At 42.5% G+C, this 18,916-nt stretch overlaps 1 protein-coding gene across 2 annotated transcripts in view; it reads right to left on the bottom strand.

Annotated features, from left to right (window-relative positions):
• The window catches only part of MICU1 (mitochondrial calcium uptake 1), a 276,130-nt gene that overhangs the window by 180,402 nt on the left and 76,812 nt on the right, over positions 1–18,916 (bottom strand). For both annotated transcript variants that reach the window (XM_056530455.1, XM_056530456.1), the window contains exon 4: positions 9,951–10,113. In XM_056530455.1, the coding sequence (XP_056386430.1) occupies positions 9,951–10,113 (163 nt within the window). The remainder of the gene's footprint in view (positions 1–9,950; positions 10,114–18,916) is intronic.

The following is an 18,916-nucleotide window of genomic DNA, read 5'->3' as shown; positions in this document are numbered from 1 at the left end:
TCCGCCCCTAGACATTTATCCCCTATCGAAATAATAATGATAGAGGATAAGCTGCCTGAGTGTGGGGGTCCCGCCGCAATCAGACCCCCGTCTATCGCTTCTCCAGCACCCGCTTGTCATTAGCTGCATGGAGCGCTTTGTGCTGATGACTCATGATACAGGGCTCGGAGTATCATGAAGTCACAGCCCCTCCCCCTCGTGGGGCGGGATGTCACGAGGGGTTAGGGCCGTGACGACACAATACTATGGCCCCTGTATTGTGAGTCATTGGCACATAGCAATCTTCGTTCTGTGCAGCTTATGGCAAGCGGGTGCTGCAGGAGAGATCGGGTTCCCAGCAATCAGACAGCTTATCACCTATCCTTTGGACAGGGGATAAGATGTTTAGGGGGCGAAGTACCACTTTAAGGGTGAGGTCACACCTACAAGATCTGCTGCATATTTTCCGCTGCTGATTTTTCTACCCATTGACTATAATAGGTAGTAAAATCAGCTGCATAAAAAAGGCAGCAAAATATGCAAAAGATCCTGTATGTGTAAAGGAACCCTTAACACACCATATGCATTCACACTAAAAAGGTCTTGGTTGATTTCCTAGTCAGTTGCTAATACGGATACATCTGAGTCTTCCTGGCCCTGTCCATTAATAACCCTAAAAGACCTCAAAACAGGGAAGTGGTCTCTTTTAAAGCCAGATATGAGAACTTTAGCCGGTTCTACACAAAGTGGAATACAGGGTAGTGCTGGGCGATATGACCAAAAATGAGTATCATGGTATTTTTCTAAAGTATCACGGTATCACGGTATTTCACGCAATTTTTTTTTTTTTACATTGAGACTTGCATTGAGGTGGCGTAGCTGAACTAAATGATCTGAACACTGGGGCAGTAGAGTACCCTTTTAAATAGATGTAACAAACAAACCTACAGCCTCCAGCTGTTGCAAAACTACAACTCCCAGCATGTTGGACTATATAGTAGTGTATAGTATAGGTCAGTGTTTCCCAACTAGGGGTGCCTCAAGCTGTTGCAAAACTACTACTCCCAGCATGCCCGGACAACAGTTGGCTGTCCGGGCATGCTGGGACTTGTAGTTTTGCAACAGCTGGAGGGCCTACTGTAGGTATAGTATATTATACAGACCCCTGTCCATCCCAGAACCCTGACTCACCTTCCCAGTTGCTGCAGGGACCGTCCGGGGAGGGTGGTCCGGGCAATCCATCCTTCCTGTAGTGTCCGGCGGCATTCCGGGTGGAGGGTAAACCGGTCCGGGCTGTCCTTCTCCGGGGGTCCTCTTCTCCACTCTGGGCAGGCTCCGGCCTAGTAACGCTGTATAGACGCCGCTGCGCAGTGACGCCCGTGCGCAGCGACGCACCTGACGTCACGGCGTAGCGGCGTCTATGCAGCGTACTAGGCCGGAGCCTGCCCGGTGTGTAGAAGAGGACCCCCGGAGAAGAAGGACAGCCCGGACCGGTTCACCCTCCACCCGGAATGCCGCCGGACACTACAGGAAGGATGGATGGCCCGGACCACCCCCATTACGGGTAAGTTTACTTTTTTTAATTGACTCTGAGGGTGGGGGAGGGGCCCGACCGGTATAGCGGTATGGGCAAAAATCCATACCGTGGGAGAAAAAAAAAAACGGTATCCGCACTAATACAGGGCAATTCAAAAAGGATGGTGCAAAATTATAGCCTAGGGATCCATTATCAAGAGAACATAACACATTTATTGACATCCACTATCCAAGTTTTAAAGGGGTATTCCAGGGATTTTTTTTTTTTATTTAACTATGCTACAGGGGCTGTAAAGTTAGTGTAGTTCATAATCTAGTGTCTGCACCTGTGTGTGACTGTGGTCTCGCAATTCTTCTGTGATTTTCACCCCAGTATTTATTTTGAACAGCATACAAAATTACTCAGGTCTCGAGTTTTCCCAGGTTGCAGTGTGGCCGAGACATGACATCACTAGTCAGGTGTGCAAAGGGAGCCTGTCCTGCTTTAATGGGTGGAGCGACCACTGGGTGGGAGAAATGTCATTTTGCAACAGCTGTAGGCACCCTGGTTAGAAAACACTGGTCTTTTGAATGGAAAGCAACTCATTTGTGTTTCAATGGGGGGGGGGGGTGGCTGATGTGTGGGAGGGAGGAAAGTGACCTCACACTTACCAACAAGGAACTATGGGATGTGTTGTAGTTTGAGAGAACGAACTCCAACAGGAAAGACCCAGGTCACAAAAAGATAGCCACAGTGTTATGGTAATCTCACAACATTTATATTTAGCCCCAAGACAAGCACAGATCCTTCCTAAGCATATCCATTACTGTCTGGCAGATACGTACTGAAATCATCTTATGATGGAAAACCCCTTTAACTATGCACTAAAAATGGAAAGTGCTTTTCATTGGTGACAAGACAGATGTCTGTGTGCTAGTCCAGCTCTATCCAGGCGTGTGCCAGCATATCCTTGGATATGGAGTCCACTTATACAGTGATGCATTGCTTTAGGTCATTCAGATCCTGTGGCCCCACAGAAAGAAGCAGGAGGGTCCATCTGGTTGATCTGGAAAGCGACAGTATTCTATGAAAAATGGGAGTGTATACTTTGCGCCTGCTCATTGCACAGAACATGTGTACTTTGGGTGAGCCCTCAGGTGCTTGATAAGGTCACATAGTTTTTCTAAGCGCTAAATTCTAACATTGTGGCAACTGACAATGCCACTGTGGTGAAACATAGCCTCAATGCTTAACACCAGACTGTCAGCTACTTTGCCCATTTCCAGTTGGTCCTGCCCTGGTCACCACTGATGTTACATAAACTACAGGCTTTTATTAATTATTGTACCATCCTTTTTGAATCACCCTGTATGTTATTTGTGGTTAGTGCTGTAAATCTGCAGTTACTCTACCACTAAGTGTTTGCAAAATTTTCTAAGCCCCAAAATAAAAAAATAAAATACATTATTATACTAGCTGAGTATCCGACGTTGCCCAGTTTTCCTTCCTAATCCTTGTTGGGGAGGAAAATCAGCAAAGGAGGAAGTTTTTGACTTCATATCCCGTCCTCGTAGAGCTGGGCGGTATGACCAAATATGTGTATCACGGTATTTTTGGAACTTATGGGGGTTCCACAGTATATAATGGTATTTCTTCCACCCCCCCCCCCCCCCCAATCATGTGACCTGCCAGCGCTGTTCTGTTGTTGTTGACATATAGGTAACGTGTGCTAAGTTTCATGTTAATATCTTGGGACCGATTTGTGATGAAGATATTGTAAGCTGAAAATAGAAGGGGACGTGGCTTTGTGGGACTGGGCGTGATTTGCAAGCTAGACCGATGCACAAAAAGGGTAGAGAATAAAAGGAGTAGGGCTTAAACAGTAGGTGTGTCTTTGTGAGAGGGGGTGTGGCTTGCAAGCCGGATTGATACATTCACCAGGAGATGCAGAGCGGAGCTTGTGGAGTAAGGTACTGGAAGTCCCATATACTTGCATGGGACTTTAAACAAAAGCCCATCTTTTAGATAAGGGTGTATGTAAGGGTTAATTTAACTATCATATCTTTTTATTTGACATATAAGTAATACGTGTACCAGGTATTATTGAAATATCTCCAGCCGTACGGAAGTTATGTGGGAACATATATTTCCCATAGATTTGCATGGGACTTTAAAAAACAAAACCCGACCCTCACAAATGGGGGTAGTTAAGGGTTAAATTAACTATCCTATATTTTAAGTGGACATATAAGTAACATGTGACCAAGTATTATCGAAATATCTCCAGCCGTTTAGAAGTTATGCAGTAACATATATTTCCCATAGACTTGTATGGGACCTTAAACAAAAAAAACCTGACCCTGGCAAACGGGGGTGAGTAAGGGTTAAATTACGTATCCCATATTTGTTGATGACATATAAGTAACGTGTGCCAAGTTTCATGTTAATAACACACACACATTGAGTTTTATATATATCGATAACTTCCATAAATACATAAAAAACCTGATAAATATGCTCCAGTCTACACAGTAATTCAAAAAAAGTAGTACTCTGTCTTCAATAACTTCTTTCCTGTCTATAACTTAACATAAGAAATCGAAGCCACTTTGAATGCTATTAAACAATTTGTCATCCAGTTACAGAAGGTGCAAACAAGCATCTGGACACTTGCAGCCATAGTTATACACGTTGACTCAAGTTCTATGCCTCCTTTGATGAGAAAACATGGAATAAGAGAGGTAAAATGATCATATAACAGGCAAAGTGTACCACGGACTTAGTTCAGAAGAAAATACAGTGACCCCTCGACCTACGATGGACCCGACATACGATCATTTCAACATGCGATGGCCTCTCAGAGGCCATCGCATGTTGAAGGCAGCATCAACATACGATGCTTTTTTATGTCGGGGCCATTGCATAAACGGCTATCCGGCAGCGCTGACTGCTTCAGCTGCCACCGGATAGCCGTTTACGGTGAGCTACGGTGATGTCTCTTACCTGTCCTCGGGGCTCCGGCGCGTCCTCTTCGGGATACTCTCCATTGATGTCATCACGTCGCTGCGCACGCCGTCCCATCATCCAATAGGAGCGGCGTGCGTAGTGACGTGATGGCGGCGACGGAGAGCGCGGATGCCGGGGAAGCAGAGGCCTTGCCGGAGCGTCGGGGACACCTCGGGGACACGGCGACATCCCGGGCAGCGGTAACGGTCCGGAGCAGCGGGGACAGGTGAGTACAACTTCCTCTAACAGTGGTCTACAACCTGCGGACCTCCAGATGTTGCAAGACTACAACACCCAGCATGCCCGGACAGCCAACGGCTGTCCGGGCATGCTGGGTGTTGTAGTTTTGCAACATCTGGAGGTTCGCAGGTTGTAGACCACTGTCCTATACTTTACATTGCACGGATCCCTCAACATGCGATGGTTTCAACAAACGATGGTCCGTTTGGAACGGATTACCATCGTATGTTGAGGGACCAGTGTATATAACATTTCCAGAAGAATCTGGCAGGACCATAATATAAGGAAAGGCAATGTAGCGGCTACCATTAGCAAAGTATTTCTAAGAAGTTTTTCAACAAATATAACTGATTTGTTGAGATTTCTAAACACTTGATGAATATAATGCCAAGTTAATGTAACCTAGCTGAGAGCCTGTCAGTTTAAAAGATAGATCTATAGATATATAACTGCGAAGTAACAAGAGAAATAGTATGGCACGTAGACACTCAGTAACAAATGTAGCTGCAAGCCCATTTGCTGTTACACTGCCTGCATGGATGAACATGCACAAGCTGAGGCCTCATTGTTTGCTTTTCTGCGGTGCTGATAGCTGAGATATTTGTTAGATATCCCTGTGCCCGTCTTCCTCTTCAGGGTTTCATCTGTCACTTTCTGCCAGGTGATGGAAGCAGCTGCTGCGTCCAATTTGTTTTCTTAGGCTGCATTCACACGGCCGTCTAGACCCGTCCTGTTCATCTCCCGTCAAAAATAAAAACGGACTTTAAAAAAAAAAAAAAAAATGGTAACAGATGCAAACGGATGTTATCCATTTGGATCAGTTATTGTTCAGTTAATAAAGCCCCAAATTTTTATTTTTGTTCTGAGCATGCGCAGAAGTAAAAACGGATCAAAAAAAAAAGATTGGAAAAACGGATCTAAACGGATGACATTAAAGGCTCATCTGTTTTCTATAGACTTCAATTTAAAATTTACTGTATCCATTTCTTGTTCCGTTTTTTGGACGGGAGAAAAAAGAAATACTGCATGCACTGCCTTTACTCCCGTAAAAAAAACGGAAATGAGCACAGACGGGTGCAAAAGGATATGAAAGGATACTAAAAAAAATCCCATTGACATTAAGGTGATTATTTTACAACCGTTTGCAATCCATTTACAAGCAGCAACAACGGAACCTAAATGGGGGGAAAAAAAACAGACTGACGGCCGCGTGAACACACCCTTACTTGGGGACTATGGTAAAACCCTTGTAATAAAAATCCTCATCTACCTTAGTAATGTTTCTTCAGTTTCTCGGTCTAAGCTGATAAAACAAATTACGATTGAGTTAATATAGAACATAAGTGAGTCCTCTAACCTTCTGTGGTTTTATGTACAAACTACATCAAACTTCTGCGGAGCCAGAAACAGTTCCGACCAATCAGGGCACCTGCTTCGGGAGTCACTCCCGCAACCCGCTCCGCCCCTCTTCCGGAGGACGTGATCGGGTGCGGGAAGAGGACCCCGGCAGCTGGGGACCCCGATCCCCGGCGTCAATGTTGGGATCGGGGCCCCAGGAGCGGCGGCGAGGGACTGACCTGCAGCGGCGGCATGGATCAGCAGTTGGAGCTGAGTGACAGCCTACTGCTGTTGCTTAGCAACAGCTTCCAGCATGCAAAAAGGGCATGCTGGGAGCTGTAGTTATGCAACAGCAGGAGGCAGACCACCACAACTCCCAGCATTCCCTTATGGGCATGCTGGGACTTATAGTTTTACAAGTGTACCTTCAGCTGTTGTATAACTACAACTCCCAGCTTGCACAAACCGCTAAAGTGCATGCTGGGAGTTGTAGTGGTGCATCTGCTGGTTGCATAACTACAACTCCCAGCATGCCTGTTGGCTGGCGGTGATTGCTGAGAGTTGTAGTTTTGAAACAGCTGAAGGCACACTGGTTGTGAAACTCAAGAATTTGTTTTTACCTAACTCAGTGTTTCACGACCGGTATGCCTCCAGCTGTTGCAAACTACAACTCCCAGCATGCACCGTAGATGCTGTGAGTTGTAGTTTTGCAACTCAGTGATACATAACCAGTGTGCCTACAGCTGTTGTAAAACTAAAACTCTCAGCATGTACAGTCTGACAGCGCATGCTGGGAGTTGTAGTTTTGCAACAGCTGGATGTTCCCCCCCCCAATGTGAATGTACAGGGTACACTCACATGGGCGGAGGTTTACAGTAAGTATCCGGCTGCAAGTTTGAGCTGCGGCAAATTTTCTGCCGCAGCTCAAACTGCCAGCGAGAAACTACTGTGAACCCCCGCCCGTGTGACTGTACCCTAAAAACACTACACTACCACACAATAAAATAAAAAGTAAAAAACACTACATATACACATACCCCTACACAGCCCCCCTCCCCTCCCCAATAAAAATGAAAAACGCCAGGTATGCCACTGTTTCCAAAACGGAGCCTCCAGCTGTTGCAAAATAACTACTTCCAGTATTACCAGACAGCCACTGACTGTCCAGGCATGCTGGGAGTTTAACAACAACTGGAGGCACCCTGTTTGGGAATCACTGTCGTAGAATTCCCCTATGTCCACCCCTATGCAAGTCCCTAATTTAGGCCTCAAATGGGCATGGCGCTCTCACTTTGGAGCCCTGTCGTATTTCAAGGCAACAATTTAGGGTCACATATGGGGTATCGCCGTACTGGGGAGAAATTGTGTTACAAATTTTGGGGGCTAATTTCTTCTTTTACCCTTTTTAAAAAAGTAACATTTTTGGGAAAACAAGCATTTTAGGTAAAAAAAAAAAAATGTTTTTTGTTTACATATGCAAAAGTGAAACACCTGTGGGGTATAAAGGTTCACCTAACCCCTTGTTACGTTCCCCGAGGGGTCTCGTTTCCAAAATGGTATGCCATGTGGGTTTTTTTCTGCTGTCCTGGAACCATAGGGGCTTCCTAAATGCGGCATGCCCCCAGAGCAAAATTTGCTTCCAAAAAGCCAAATGTGACTACTCCTCTTCTGAGACCTGTAGTGCGTCAGCAGAGCACTTTTCACCAACCATATGGGGTGTTTTCTGAATCGGGAGAAATTGGGCTTAAAATTTTGGGGGGTATTTTCTGCTATTACTCTTTTTAAAAATGTAAAATTTTTGGGAAAACAAGCATTTTAGGTAAAATTATTATATATTTTTTTTACATTTGCAAAAGTCATGAGACACCTGTGGAGTATTAAGGCTCACTTTATCCCATGTTACATTCCCCGAGGGGTTCTAGTTTCCAAAATGGTATGCCATGTGTTTTTTTTTTTTTGCTGTTTTGACACCCTAGGGGCTTCCTAAAGGTGAAGGTGAAATTGGGCTACAAATACAAGTAAAAATTTTCTCCTTTTACCACTTGCAAAAATTCAAAAATTGGGTCTACAAGAACATGTGAGTGTAAAAAATGAAGATTTTGAATTTTCTCCTTTACTTTGCTGCTATTCCTGTGAAACACCTAAAGGGTTAAAATACTGACTGAATGTCATTTGAATACTTTGGAGGTGTAGTTTTTATAATAGGGTCATTTATTGGGTATTTCTAATATGAAGACCCTTCAAATCCACTTCAAAACTAAACTGGTCCCTGAAAAATATTGAGTTTGAAAATTTTGTGAAAAATTTGAAAATTGCTGCTGAATTTTGAAGCCCTCTGGTGTCTTCCAAAAGTAAAAACTCATTAATTTTATGATGCAAACATAAAGTAGACATATTGTATATGAGAATAAAAAAATGTTTTATTTGTAACATACATTTTCCTTACAAGCAGAAAGCTTCAAAGTTCGAAAAATGCAAAATTTTCTAATTTTTCATCAAATTTGGGAATTTTTCACCAAGAAAGGATGCAAGTTACCACAAAAATGGACTACTATGTTAAAGTAGAATATGTCACGAAAAAACAATCTCGGAATCAGAATGATACCTAAAAGCATTCCAGAGTTATTAATGTTTTGAGTGACAGTGGTCAGATGTGCAAAAAACACTCTGGTCCTTAAGGCCAAAATGGGCTTGGTCCTTAAGGGGTTAAAGTTAAACAGCAAGATATCATCAAAAAGTAAGTCAATGTATACTGTATCATACCCAGAGTGGGTCAGTGGACTGAGCATAGTCCAGTACTGTATTAGATTACAGTTGTAATCTATACTTAATTTTTTATTTTGCAGAACAGAAAAATTTGACCATTCTTACTGCATCCCAGTTCTCCCATTTATACAGCAACAGATGTCATGGGGAGACTGTTGGATATTTTTAGTGTTGCTAGAATATACCTCAGAGGCATCTGGCTATCTGGATGCCAATGTAACAGTTGTATTCACACTGGATTTGTAATTGTAAAGCTCACAATACACAATAGCAGTGATGGCTTTGATTTTTATTAATTATTTTGGACTAACGAATAATTCTTACTTAAAAAAATTTTTTAGGAAGAGTTGGGTCTCTAGAGGGGTCATTTGGCTATTTGCCGTAGTTATTAAATTTAGTCATGAAATGTAGCTGCAAAATAAAAGTGTATAAAATAAGTAACGGACCGAACTTAGCCACACGTAGACTACATTGGCATGGCTATACAGTAGGCCTCTTTGCATGTACAGCCTAAAAGAAGCGTGGACATTTCTATTTACAAATTTTAGTCATGTGTAAATGATACCTTAACTAGACTAAGGGTGCATTCACACCATGTTTGTGAGATCCGGCTGCAAGATCCGGCTGGGACATTTTAAAACCTGGTGCTCTCATATCCTAGCCAGACCGGCGTCAAAGCTCTTTCATTTAAATAGCTGACCAGAGTCAGATAGTGACACTGGTCGGCTCGTTTTTGCCCCATATCTGGTTTTGTGGGCAGACTGAAAACCGTAGCATACCACAGTTTTCAGTCGGGCCACAAAACCGGACACGGGAAAAAAATTAGCCAACCAGTGTCACTGACTGAATCCGGTCGGCTCATTTAAATGAATGAGATTTGGCACCGGTACGGCTGGGATACGGGAGAACCCAGTTTTGAAATTTGCCAACCAGATCTCACAAACGTGGCCTGAATTAAAAAATGTTTAATACACTCGCATGAATTGAAGGCTAAAATGATGACCAAAAGGAGAAGACTACCTTGATGTGAACAGTGGTGTTATGTAATACAGATTACATATAACTAAATTAAGCAAAACTAACAGTGTTTAGGAATAGAACTCACTTTCTGGCTGTTTCTCGTTGGGTGTAATAGATCTCACAAAATCTTGAGGTGTCATAAAAACTTCAGATTCCCCCGATTCATGCATCACTTTCAGAGTTGCAAAGTACCGGAAGATTTTGTCGGGAGTTGAATATGCTCGAATTCGATTCTCATATTCCATCACCTAGAGTAAGAAAGAGAATACAAGTAAAACCCAAATGCCAATGTCTATTACCTTTTATGTAGTCCATAGATAAAGCGCTTTTCAGGCTATTTTATTTTTAGATTGGGAAATTTACAAACACAGCTAATGTATCAATAAACCCCTACACCAGACGGAAGCCAATAGTGTTTTGGTCTTTTATGAAGTGGTTTCCATTTATTTGCTGAAATAACGGATGTGAATGAAGAGCAGGATCAAGTGAAAAAATAAAGAAAAACCTAAAAGCCATTTGTCATGGCTATAGGGTGGATGTATACAGTACTGTGAAAAAGGTTTAGGCAGATAATGAACAAAAATGCTGCAAAGTAAGAATGCTTTAAAAAAAATTATAAGTGGTAATTTTTTTTTATCACTTAAAATGAAATTAAATGAACAGAAGAGAAATTTTAATCAAATTAATATTTGGTGTGACCGCACTTTGCTTTCGAGACAGTATCAGTTCTTCTAGGTTCACTCACAGTTTTTGAAGGAACTCGGCAGGTAGGTTGTCTAAACATCTTGGAGAACCAACCACCGATCTTCTGCGGATGTAGGCTTACTCAAATACTTTAGTTTTTTTCATATAATCCCAGATATACAGGATGATGTTGAGATTGGGTCTGTGAGCAGGCCATAGTATTACTTCCAAGACATATAGTTCCTCTTTAGATCTGTTAATGTTTTAGATGTATATTTAGGGTAATTTTCCTGCTGCAGAATACATTTGGGACCAGTAAGTTGACTCCCTGGTGGTATTAGATAATGGATAAGTATCTGACTGTTTTTCAGCATTGAGAACACCATTAATCCTGACCAAATCCCAAACTCCATTTGTTGAAAGGCAACCCCAAACTTGCAAAGAACCTCCAGCATGCTTTACTGTTGCCTGCAGCCCTTCAGTGAACAAATTGCCAGCTGTCACAGCCTAATATTTCAAAGTTTGTCTCATCAGTCCAGAACACCTGCTGCTATTTCTGAACCGTAGTTGCTATGTGTTCCTGCAGATGAGTCACTTGGCTTTGTTTCCACAACTTAGGTATGGCTTTTTGGCTGCAATTCTCAAGGATAGGGGATAAGATGACCAAAAGGATAGGGGATAAGATGTCTGACCACGGGGGTCCCGCCGCTGGGGACCCCCGCAATCTTGCATTTGGCACCCACCTCTTTGAGCTACACGCCGTGCTGCCAGCTCACAAACTGCCGGGTGCCGACCACGGGGCAGGAGTATAGTGACGTCAAGCCACGCCCTACCCCAGCTATGCAAGTCTATGGGAGGGGACGTCACGATACTCCGGCCCCGTGGTTGGCACCCGGCAGTTTGTGAGCTGGCAGCACGGCGTGCAGCTCAAAGAGGTGGGTGCCGACTGCAGGATTGCGGGGGTCCCCAGCGGCGGGACCCCCGTGGTCAGACATCTTATCCCCTATCCTTTTGATAGGGGATAAGATGTCTTAGGGCTAGAGTACCACTTTAAAGGGGTTCTCCGGTGCTTACACATCTTATCCCGTATCTAAAGGATAGGGGATAAGATGCCTGATCGCGGGAGTCACGCAGCTGGGGCTATCACGCCCCTCCCATAGGCTTGCATTGAGGGGCGGAGCGTGACGTCACACGGGGGCGGAGGCGTGACGTCACACGCCGCCGGCCCTGCAGTCGACTGTAATCAGACCCGGAGCGAACACGCTCCGGAGACTGATTACAAACGGGGTGCCGAGTGCATGATCACGGGTGTCCCCAGCGGCGGGACTTCCGCGATCAGGCATCTTATCCCCTATCCTTTGGATAGGGGATAAGATGTGTAAGCACCGGAGAACCCCTTTAATGTTGCCAGCTTCTTTTACAAAAAAAAAGCTTGAACATCACATTTTCCAGGCCGAGTGAGGAAGAGGCAGCGAGTGACATCAGCATGCTCTTGGAGCACAGCACGTGCACCAGGCCTGCTGCCAGAATAAGGAAGATAACATACGAATCAGAGATAGGCAAGTATCACATTTCATTGGTATCACCAGCAATACCAGCCTGTAACAACACGTTAATGCCGGTGACACTGATGACAGATTCCATTTAAAGAATTATCAAGGAAGAGAAAACAGAGCTAATTTCTTCCACAAACAGCACAACACCTGTGTAATAGCTGTGTGTGGAATTACAATTTGGCTCCATTCACTTCAATGGAACTGAGCTGTTCTGCAATAAAAAACAAAGGACCAGTATGGTGCAGTTTTCCTTAAAAAAAATAAAAATAAAAACAAAAAAAAAAGCAGTTTTTTTCTAATCCTAGAACAAATTTTTTTTTTAAACCCTTTTTAATAATACACCTTACTATAATCATACAAAATCCCTGACAAAAAACATGTATCTAGAAGAATTGATGCTGTTTTGAAGGCAGATCACAAAAAATATTGATTTGATTAACCTCTTAAGGACCCAGGACGTATGGTGACCTCGCATCATATCGCGGCGGGCCCGGCGTCATAGTGAAGCCGGGACCCGCCTCTAATAGCGCGCGGCACTGATCGCTAAAAACGAAAGTGAAAGTTGCCGGTTAGCTCAGGGAGCTGTTCGGGATCGCCGCGGTATAATCGCAGCATCCCGAACAGCTGTAGCACAGGAGGAGGTCTTCTTACCTTCTCCTGTGCTGTCCGATCGCCGAATGAATGCTTCAAGCCTGAGATCCAGGCTTGAGCATTCAATCTCCGAAAACACTGATTGATCCATTCCTATGGAGATGGATCAATCAGTGTAAAAGATCAGTTAATGCAATGTTATAGCCCCCTATAGGAGCTATAATATTGCATAAGAAAAGTGTAAAAAAATCATTAACCCATTCAATTATCCCTTCCCCTAATAAAAGTTTGAATCACCCGGCATTTCCAAGAATAAAAAAAACATTATGTAAATAATAATAAAAATAAACATATGTGGTATCGCCGCGTGCGGAAATGTCCGAGTTATAAAAATATACTGCTTTTTAAACCGCTCGTGCAATGGCGTACGCGCAAAAAAATTTCAAAGTCCAAAATAGCGCATTTTTGATCACTTTTTATACCACAAAAAAGTGAATAAAAAGTGATCACAAAGTCTGATCAGAACAAAAATGCTACTGCTAAAAACTTCAGATGACGGCGCAAAAAATGAGCCCTCGTAGCACCCTAAACACAGAAAAATAAAAAAGTTATAGGGGTCAAAAATTACCATTTTAAACGTATAAATTTTCCTGCATGTATTCATGATCTTTTTCTGAAGTGATACAAAATCAAACCTATACAAGTAGGGTATCATTTTAACCGTATGGACCTACAGAATAAAGATAAGGTATCATTTTTGCTGAAAAATGTACTGCGTAAAAACGGAAGCCCCCAAAACTTACAAAATAGTGTTTTTTCATCAATTTTGCCGCACATTGATTTTTTTTCCCGTTTCACCGTAGATTTTTGGGTAAAATGACTAATGTCATTACAAAGTAGAATTAGTGACGCAAAAAATAAGCCATCATATAGAATTTTAGGTGAAAATTTTTAAGAGTTATGATTTTTTAAAGTTAAGGAGGAAAAATTGAAAATGAAAAAACGGAAAAAGCCCGGGTCCTTAAGGAATTAAAAATAAGATTGGTTTATTCACTTCACATTTTGATAGGTGAAAAAATATATCATCAACACTTCTAGTTTTGAAAGTATTCTTTGCAGAATTTTTCTCATACCCGTCTGAAAGGTTTGTACAGTAGTGTGTGTCAGGGACTCCAGCGATGAACTAGCACAGTATAGGGGGGCAATTTCTATAGCATTGTTGATTTAATTTTGGTTAACATGCCAGAGAAACTCACAAATAAAGTAAACCCCCAACAAAGTATATGTATATGTCATATAGTTGAATGTGTCACCCATAGGACTCCATGTATAAGTAGTGTATAAAGCACATCCAGGGTGCCCTGCACTGCATTAAAGTGCATAATAGTAATATAGTGAAATGACATGTTAAACCTTTATATCTGCTGTGTGTACTTTTATTATGCTGAAAACTTAACTTTTAAAAAGGGGCCCAAAGTGAGGCATGGCCCAGTGTCCACTGTGCACTCGGGCAGTAACGCCTCTCTGCTATGGTGCCCGTCCACTCCCCATTTGATGGACACACAGGGATTTGCCGCATGTGCAGAGCCCTATGGTAATCCTGTGCATGTGCTGTGAATATAGATTGTGGCACACACGCAGTGAGTCTGTGAGGCTTTATAACCAAGCATATTCCCTGCGCATGCACCGAATTACCATGAGATTCAGCGCAGGCAGACAGTTCCTGTGAGTCAATCTAACAGGGAGCGGGAGGGACATCACAGCAGACGCCAGGTCATGCTTCTGCGGTTTCATACTGTTAATCCATGTGACAGATGTTCTTCAAACATCATCAAGAAGGTTTTTATCCAAGGGTAAAAAATAAAAAAAATTATATGTTTGCCCAAACAATACAAATACTGACCACGTGTAAAGGGGACACTTTTGGAATAAGTCAAATAAATAGGATATGTTCACACAAATGATATGTTGTAAAGCATGCAAAGCCAATAGGTTTTGCAATGGGTTTCATTAGAACATTTTCTGTATTTCATACTGAAAAAGCCAGTCAAACAACTGCCCCCCCCCCTGCCTGCTTGGACACATACTAGTCCTGCTGTGTCCATGCGTCATCACCTATGTCATGGACACACTTCCTTGATTGACAGCTGTGAGTGCAGGGCTCACAGCTGGAGGAAAAATCCTCCCACTGTCAGCTTGTGTCCCGCTACTGTCAGTGAGGACAAGCTGGGAATTGTAGTTTTGCTAATGCTAGGGGAGATGTGAGCAGACAGAATACTGAGGGAGGGGGCGGAGACCTGCACAGTGAGGCCACGCCCCCTCCCTTTGAGAGGAATTCAGACTAGTGAGCTAAACTAAAAGTGAAATAAAAAAATTTATAAAGGTGCTAGACACATAAAAATTAGATGTACATGGTCAGGATTAGGTACTGAGTGATATATTTAAAAAAAATTGTTTTTGTTTTTGGATCTGACGAGTACGCTTTAAGTTGCTTTATTCACACTTGATTTTAAATGTATTTCTTTTTATTTTGATTGCAATACATAGGCAATGGTAACATTCTTAGACACATGTTCTGTTTTAGCACAGTACACGTGCGTATTTGTTCCACTTTTTATATCTGTATTTTAACAGGAATACCAAAAACAATGTTAGTTAATACTTTAAAAACAAAAGTTGTCAAATTGAGTTTATCTGACACTCCCTGTATCACTCTACTCTAGTGAATGCAAAAACTTTAAAGGGGTATTCCGGGCAAAAACATTTTATCCCCTATCCAAATGATAGGGGATAAGATGTCTGATCGCGGGGGGGGGCGTGGCGCGAATTGAGGTTTCCGAAAGTGGAGACTCAGCACCCGCATAGAAAGCGGGTGCTGCAGGGAGATCGTGGGGGGGGGGGTCTCAGCAGCGGGCCCCCCGCGATCAGACATAGGGGATAAATTGTTTATGCCCGGAATACCCCTTTAAGTGCAATAATTGGGGGGAAAAAAGTAACCCTTGGGACATAGGTCTTTATTCTAAAGGGAAGCAATATAGCTAAAACACAATACAGTCAGAATCTCATGGTTCCCACAATATTAACCAACATCCGCTCAAAGAAACATGAGTGCCATCCACAAACACAAGCAGAGTAAGATTTTGACCTCCTAAGGGTGTCTTCATAGGTACATTATCCTGTGCATACTTGATTGCATGACTTGAAGCTGCAGATTTTATGCTAAACAGTTCAATGTAAACTAAAGGATTGACCACACCTTCAAATCCAGTAGCTTCAAATAGGCACAGGATACTATACATCAGAGAGTACCTCTCATGATCGGGTTAAATTTTAGTTAAATTTTATATTCCTCCCAGTTCGCTGACCCCATTATGATAAACCACCCCTGCCTTTATTTTTAGTATTTGTTAGTTTTCTACCTTGATATTGCTCTGTATTTTCTGCTCAGTCTCAGTCAGATTCACAGACTGGGAAGGGGCGTTACCCAGCAGGCGTGACATCATCTGAAACCATACAGGGGAGAACTTCCTCCCTCACTCTGCTACACACAGCCCAGAGCAGTTTAGTGTGAGTTTGGTTAAGGCTGCACACAACCCAATCTCCCCCCCCCCCCCCCCCCTCAGCCCTCCAGACTGCATTTTCTGATTTTGGACTTCTGCCAGGCCAGCAGGAGTCCAACGTCTGTGCAAGAGATGGGGGGAAATGTGCTCTGGACAAGTAGGGAGACACCTAGTGGCAGCATTTTAAACACAAATAAAAAATAGAAAACTTCATTTTAAAAAAAAAAAAGTATATTAGAAAGATTTTTTATTTACCATAAGGAGTGCAATAGCAAAAAAATTTTTTATGAGAGTGCCCATTTAAAAGAGAAGTCTATAAAAGCCTGGGCTGCCAGAAAATACAACAATAAACATGCAGTGAGATAAATAAATAATAAACAGTAACTACAGGGTACTGATTGCCTAAGCTCAATGCATCACACTGTCCCTCAGCCTATCACCAGCCATGACGGGGGGGGGGGGAATGTGAAAGGGGGGGGTGAGATGTGGCCATGGGGAGAGAGTGTGACAGGGAAAGATAGAAATTAAATGGGGAGATGTGAAATGGGCAGTGGGCATAAAATAGGTGGATAGATGTGAAATTGAGGCGATTGGACATAAAATGAGGGGATTTCCGCATTTATTTATTATATCGCATCGCATATCGAAATCGTAATATTTAGGCCCATAATCGCAATCGCACATTTTCCCCATATTGTGCAGCCCTAATACCAGGACGCAGCGAGGGAGTGGAGGCAGGCAAGTCTTGTTTTCAGGCAGCCCAGGCATTATAGGGAAAACAATTACCATGAGACTTCTCCTTTAAGCTGAAACAAAATCTATATAAACTATAAAATAGTTTTACAAGCCTTAGTCAAGAGCTTTTATGCAGCTGAGAAGACAAATAAAAATCTATTTTTCAATATAAAATCAGTAATAGTGAGAACAAAGCCTTACATATTACATAAGCTACGATACATAACAAGAGGCATGTAACAATGCTTTGCCGGAAAGAGTGCCCTCTAACAATATTTCCTTCTAGAAGTAAAGGTTGACATATTTTGCAAAAACTGCTTAGTATACAGTCTATTTTCTTTTTCTCTTTTTACAGTTTTTTGGTAAAATTTTATTAGATGCAGTACACTACACACAGCAAGAAACCTGAAAACTTTAATTATGCATATTAAATTCTCTCATTGAAAATCAATACACAAACTGAATATATGCTGAATAGCAAATACAATGCATAAAATATAATGCAATAAACCTTGAACAAGTGAAAGAGCTCTGAAGTAAAATATAAAAGCAGGTACTTTTCTTGGAATGTAATTTCAGCCCAAGATTTATCAGGAATATTCTCTTCTGTTTACATTACTAGACTTACAATCTAAAAGAAAGCGGCGAGCATAAACAATCAGGCTTGTATGCTAAATCTCCATTCTGAGGACACCATGTTTATGTAATGCAGCAAGAGAGTGCACAGAGCCATTTATACTCTTTTAAGAATCAGACAATACATCTTATACCTCTAGAGCTGGCCTACTAGAACAAAATACGGTAATATGGCTATAAAAAAGGATTGGCACACTCATTTTGCAACACCATCATTCAACATTACATTTTAAGAGCACACTAGAATACCCGCTGAGTCACTGTATTGGGATTAAATGGATGACTGCTCCTAAATTCCTACATAACATTTCTGTCTACTACACAATTAAAACATATGAAAGGACATTTATTTCAAAGGAAAAGTATCATGGAAGAAAACGTATCCCGTATACGAATCTATCTATGGGAGAGCCGTTCGGCAATCTTCGGCTCTCCAGTAAAGCTATATAGAGGAGGTGTGCTGGCCCCCACTTGGGGCGGGGGTCGTGAAATGCCACTGTGAAGGAGAGCCGGAGCTCCAAACAGGAAATCGGGGAACCGGGGGGGGGGGGGGGGTGGACAGTGCTCGGACCCCCCGCGATCTAAAACTTTTCCATGATACTTCTTCTTTAAAGCAATTATCCAGTGCAAAGTAACTTTTCTGCCATAATGTTGATGTGTGGGTGTATATATGGGGTCGTGGTAAGCTTTCTTTATGGAGAATGACAAGTGATGGTCCTAGAGAACCTAGCTCCTGTTATCTGTAGGTCCAGCAATTGCGGTAAGTTGTATTAGGTGCATCACGGCAGCTGTGGTCTGTACTAGGGATTCTACAGCAGGTCTTCTGGAAAAGGACCTCCCACAAAGAGCTGTTTACTTTTATTTACATACATTAGGACTCTGATGGATGCCAGCATAGGTACATGTCAAAGTCAGAATTCCCCAACGTATAGCTCAGACGACCACATTGGAATGCCGTGTAAATACAGCCAAAGTCAACACGCTGTGCGGACATCAAAAGATGAGACACTGGGAGGACATTCTTAGACTACTAATGAATATAGAATGTTAATGTGTGCAAAGGGTAGTCTAAAACATTGGGTGTAACTGGTAGCCATGCCAGCCACAATACATACTGTATGTGCTTCCAAAGTAAAGGAGGAAAGTTTTTGGAACCAGATCTCCAGGCAAGTCTGAATTAAAGGGATACTCCTCCCCTAGACATCTTATCCCTCATCCAAAAGGATAGGGGATAAGATGTCTTATCCCTGTGACCTACCTGCTGCACCCGGCGATCGTATAGAGCATCA

Source organism: Hyla sarda, chromosome 7 (genome assembly GCF_029499605.1).
Source record: "Hyla sarda isolate aHylSar1 chromosome 7, aHylSar1.hap1, whole genome shotgun sequence".
NCBI classification, from domain to species: domain Eukaryota; kingdom Metazoa; phylum Chordata; class Amphibia; order Anura; family Hylidae; genus Hyla; species Hyla sarda.
Note: the sequence above shows the minus strand (reverse complement) of the source record. Positions and strands in the feature narration are given on the sequence as shown.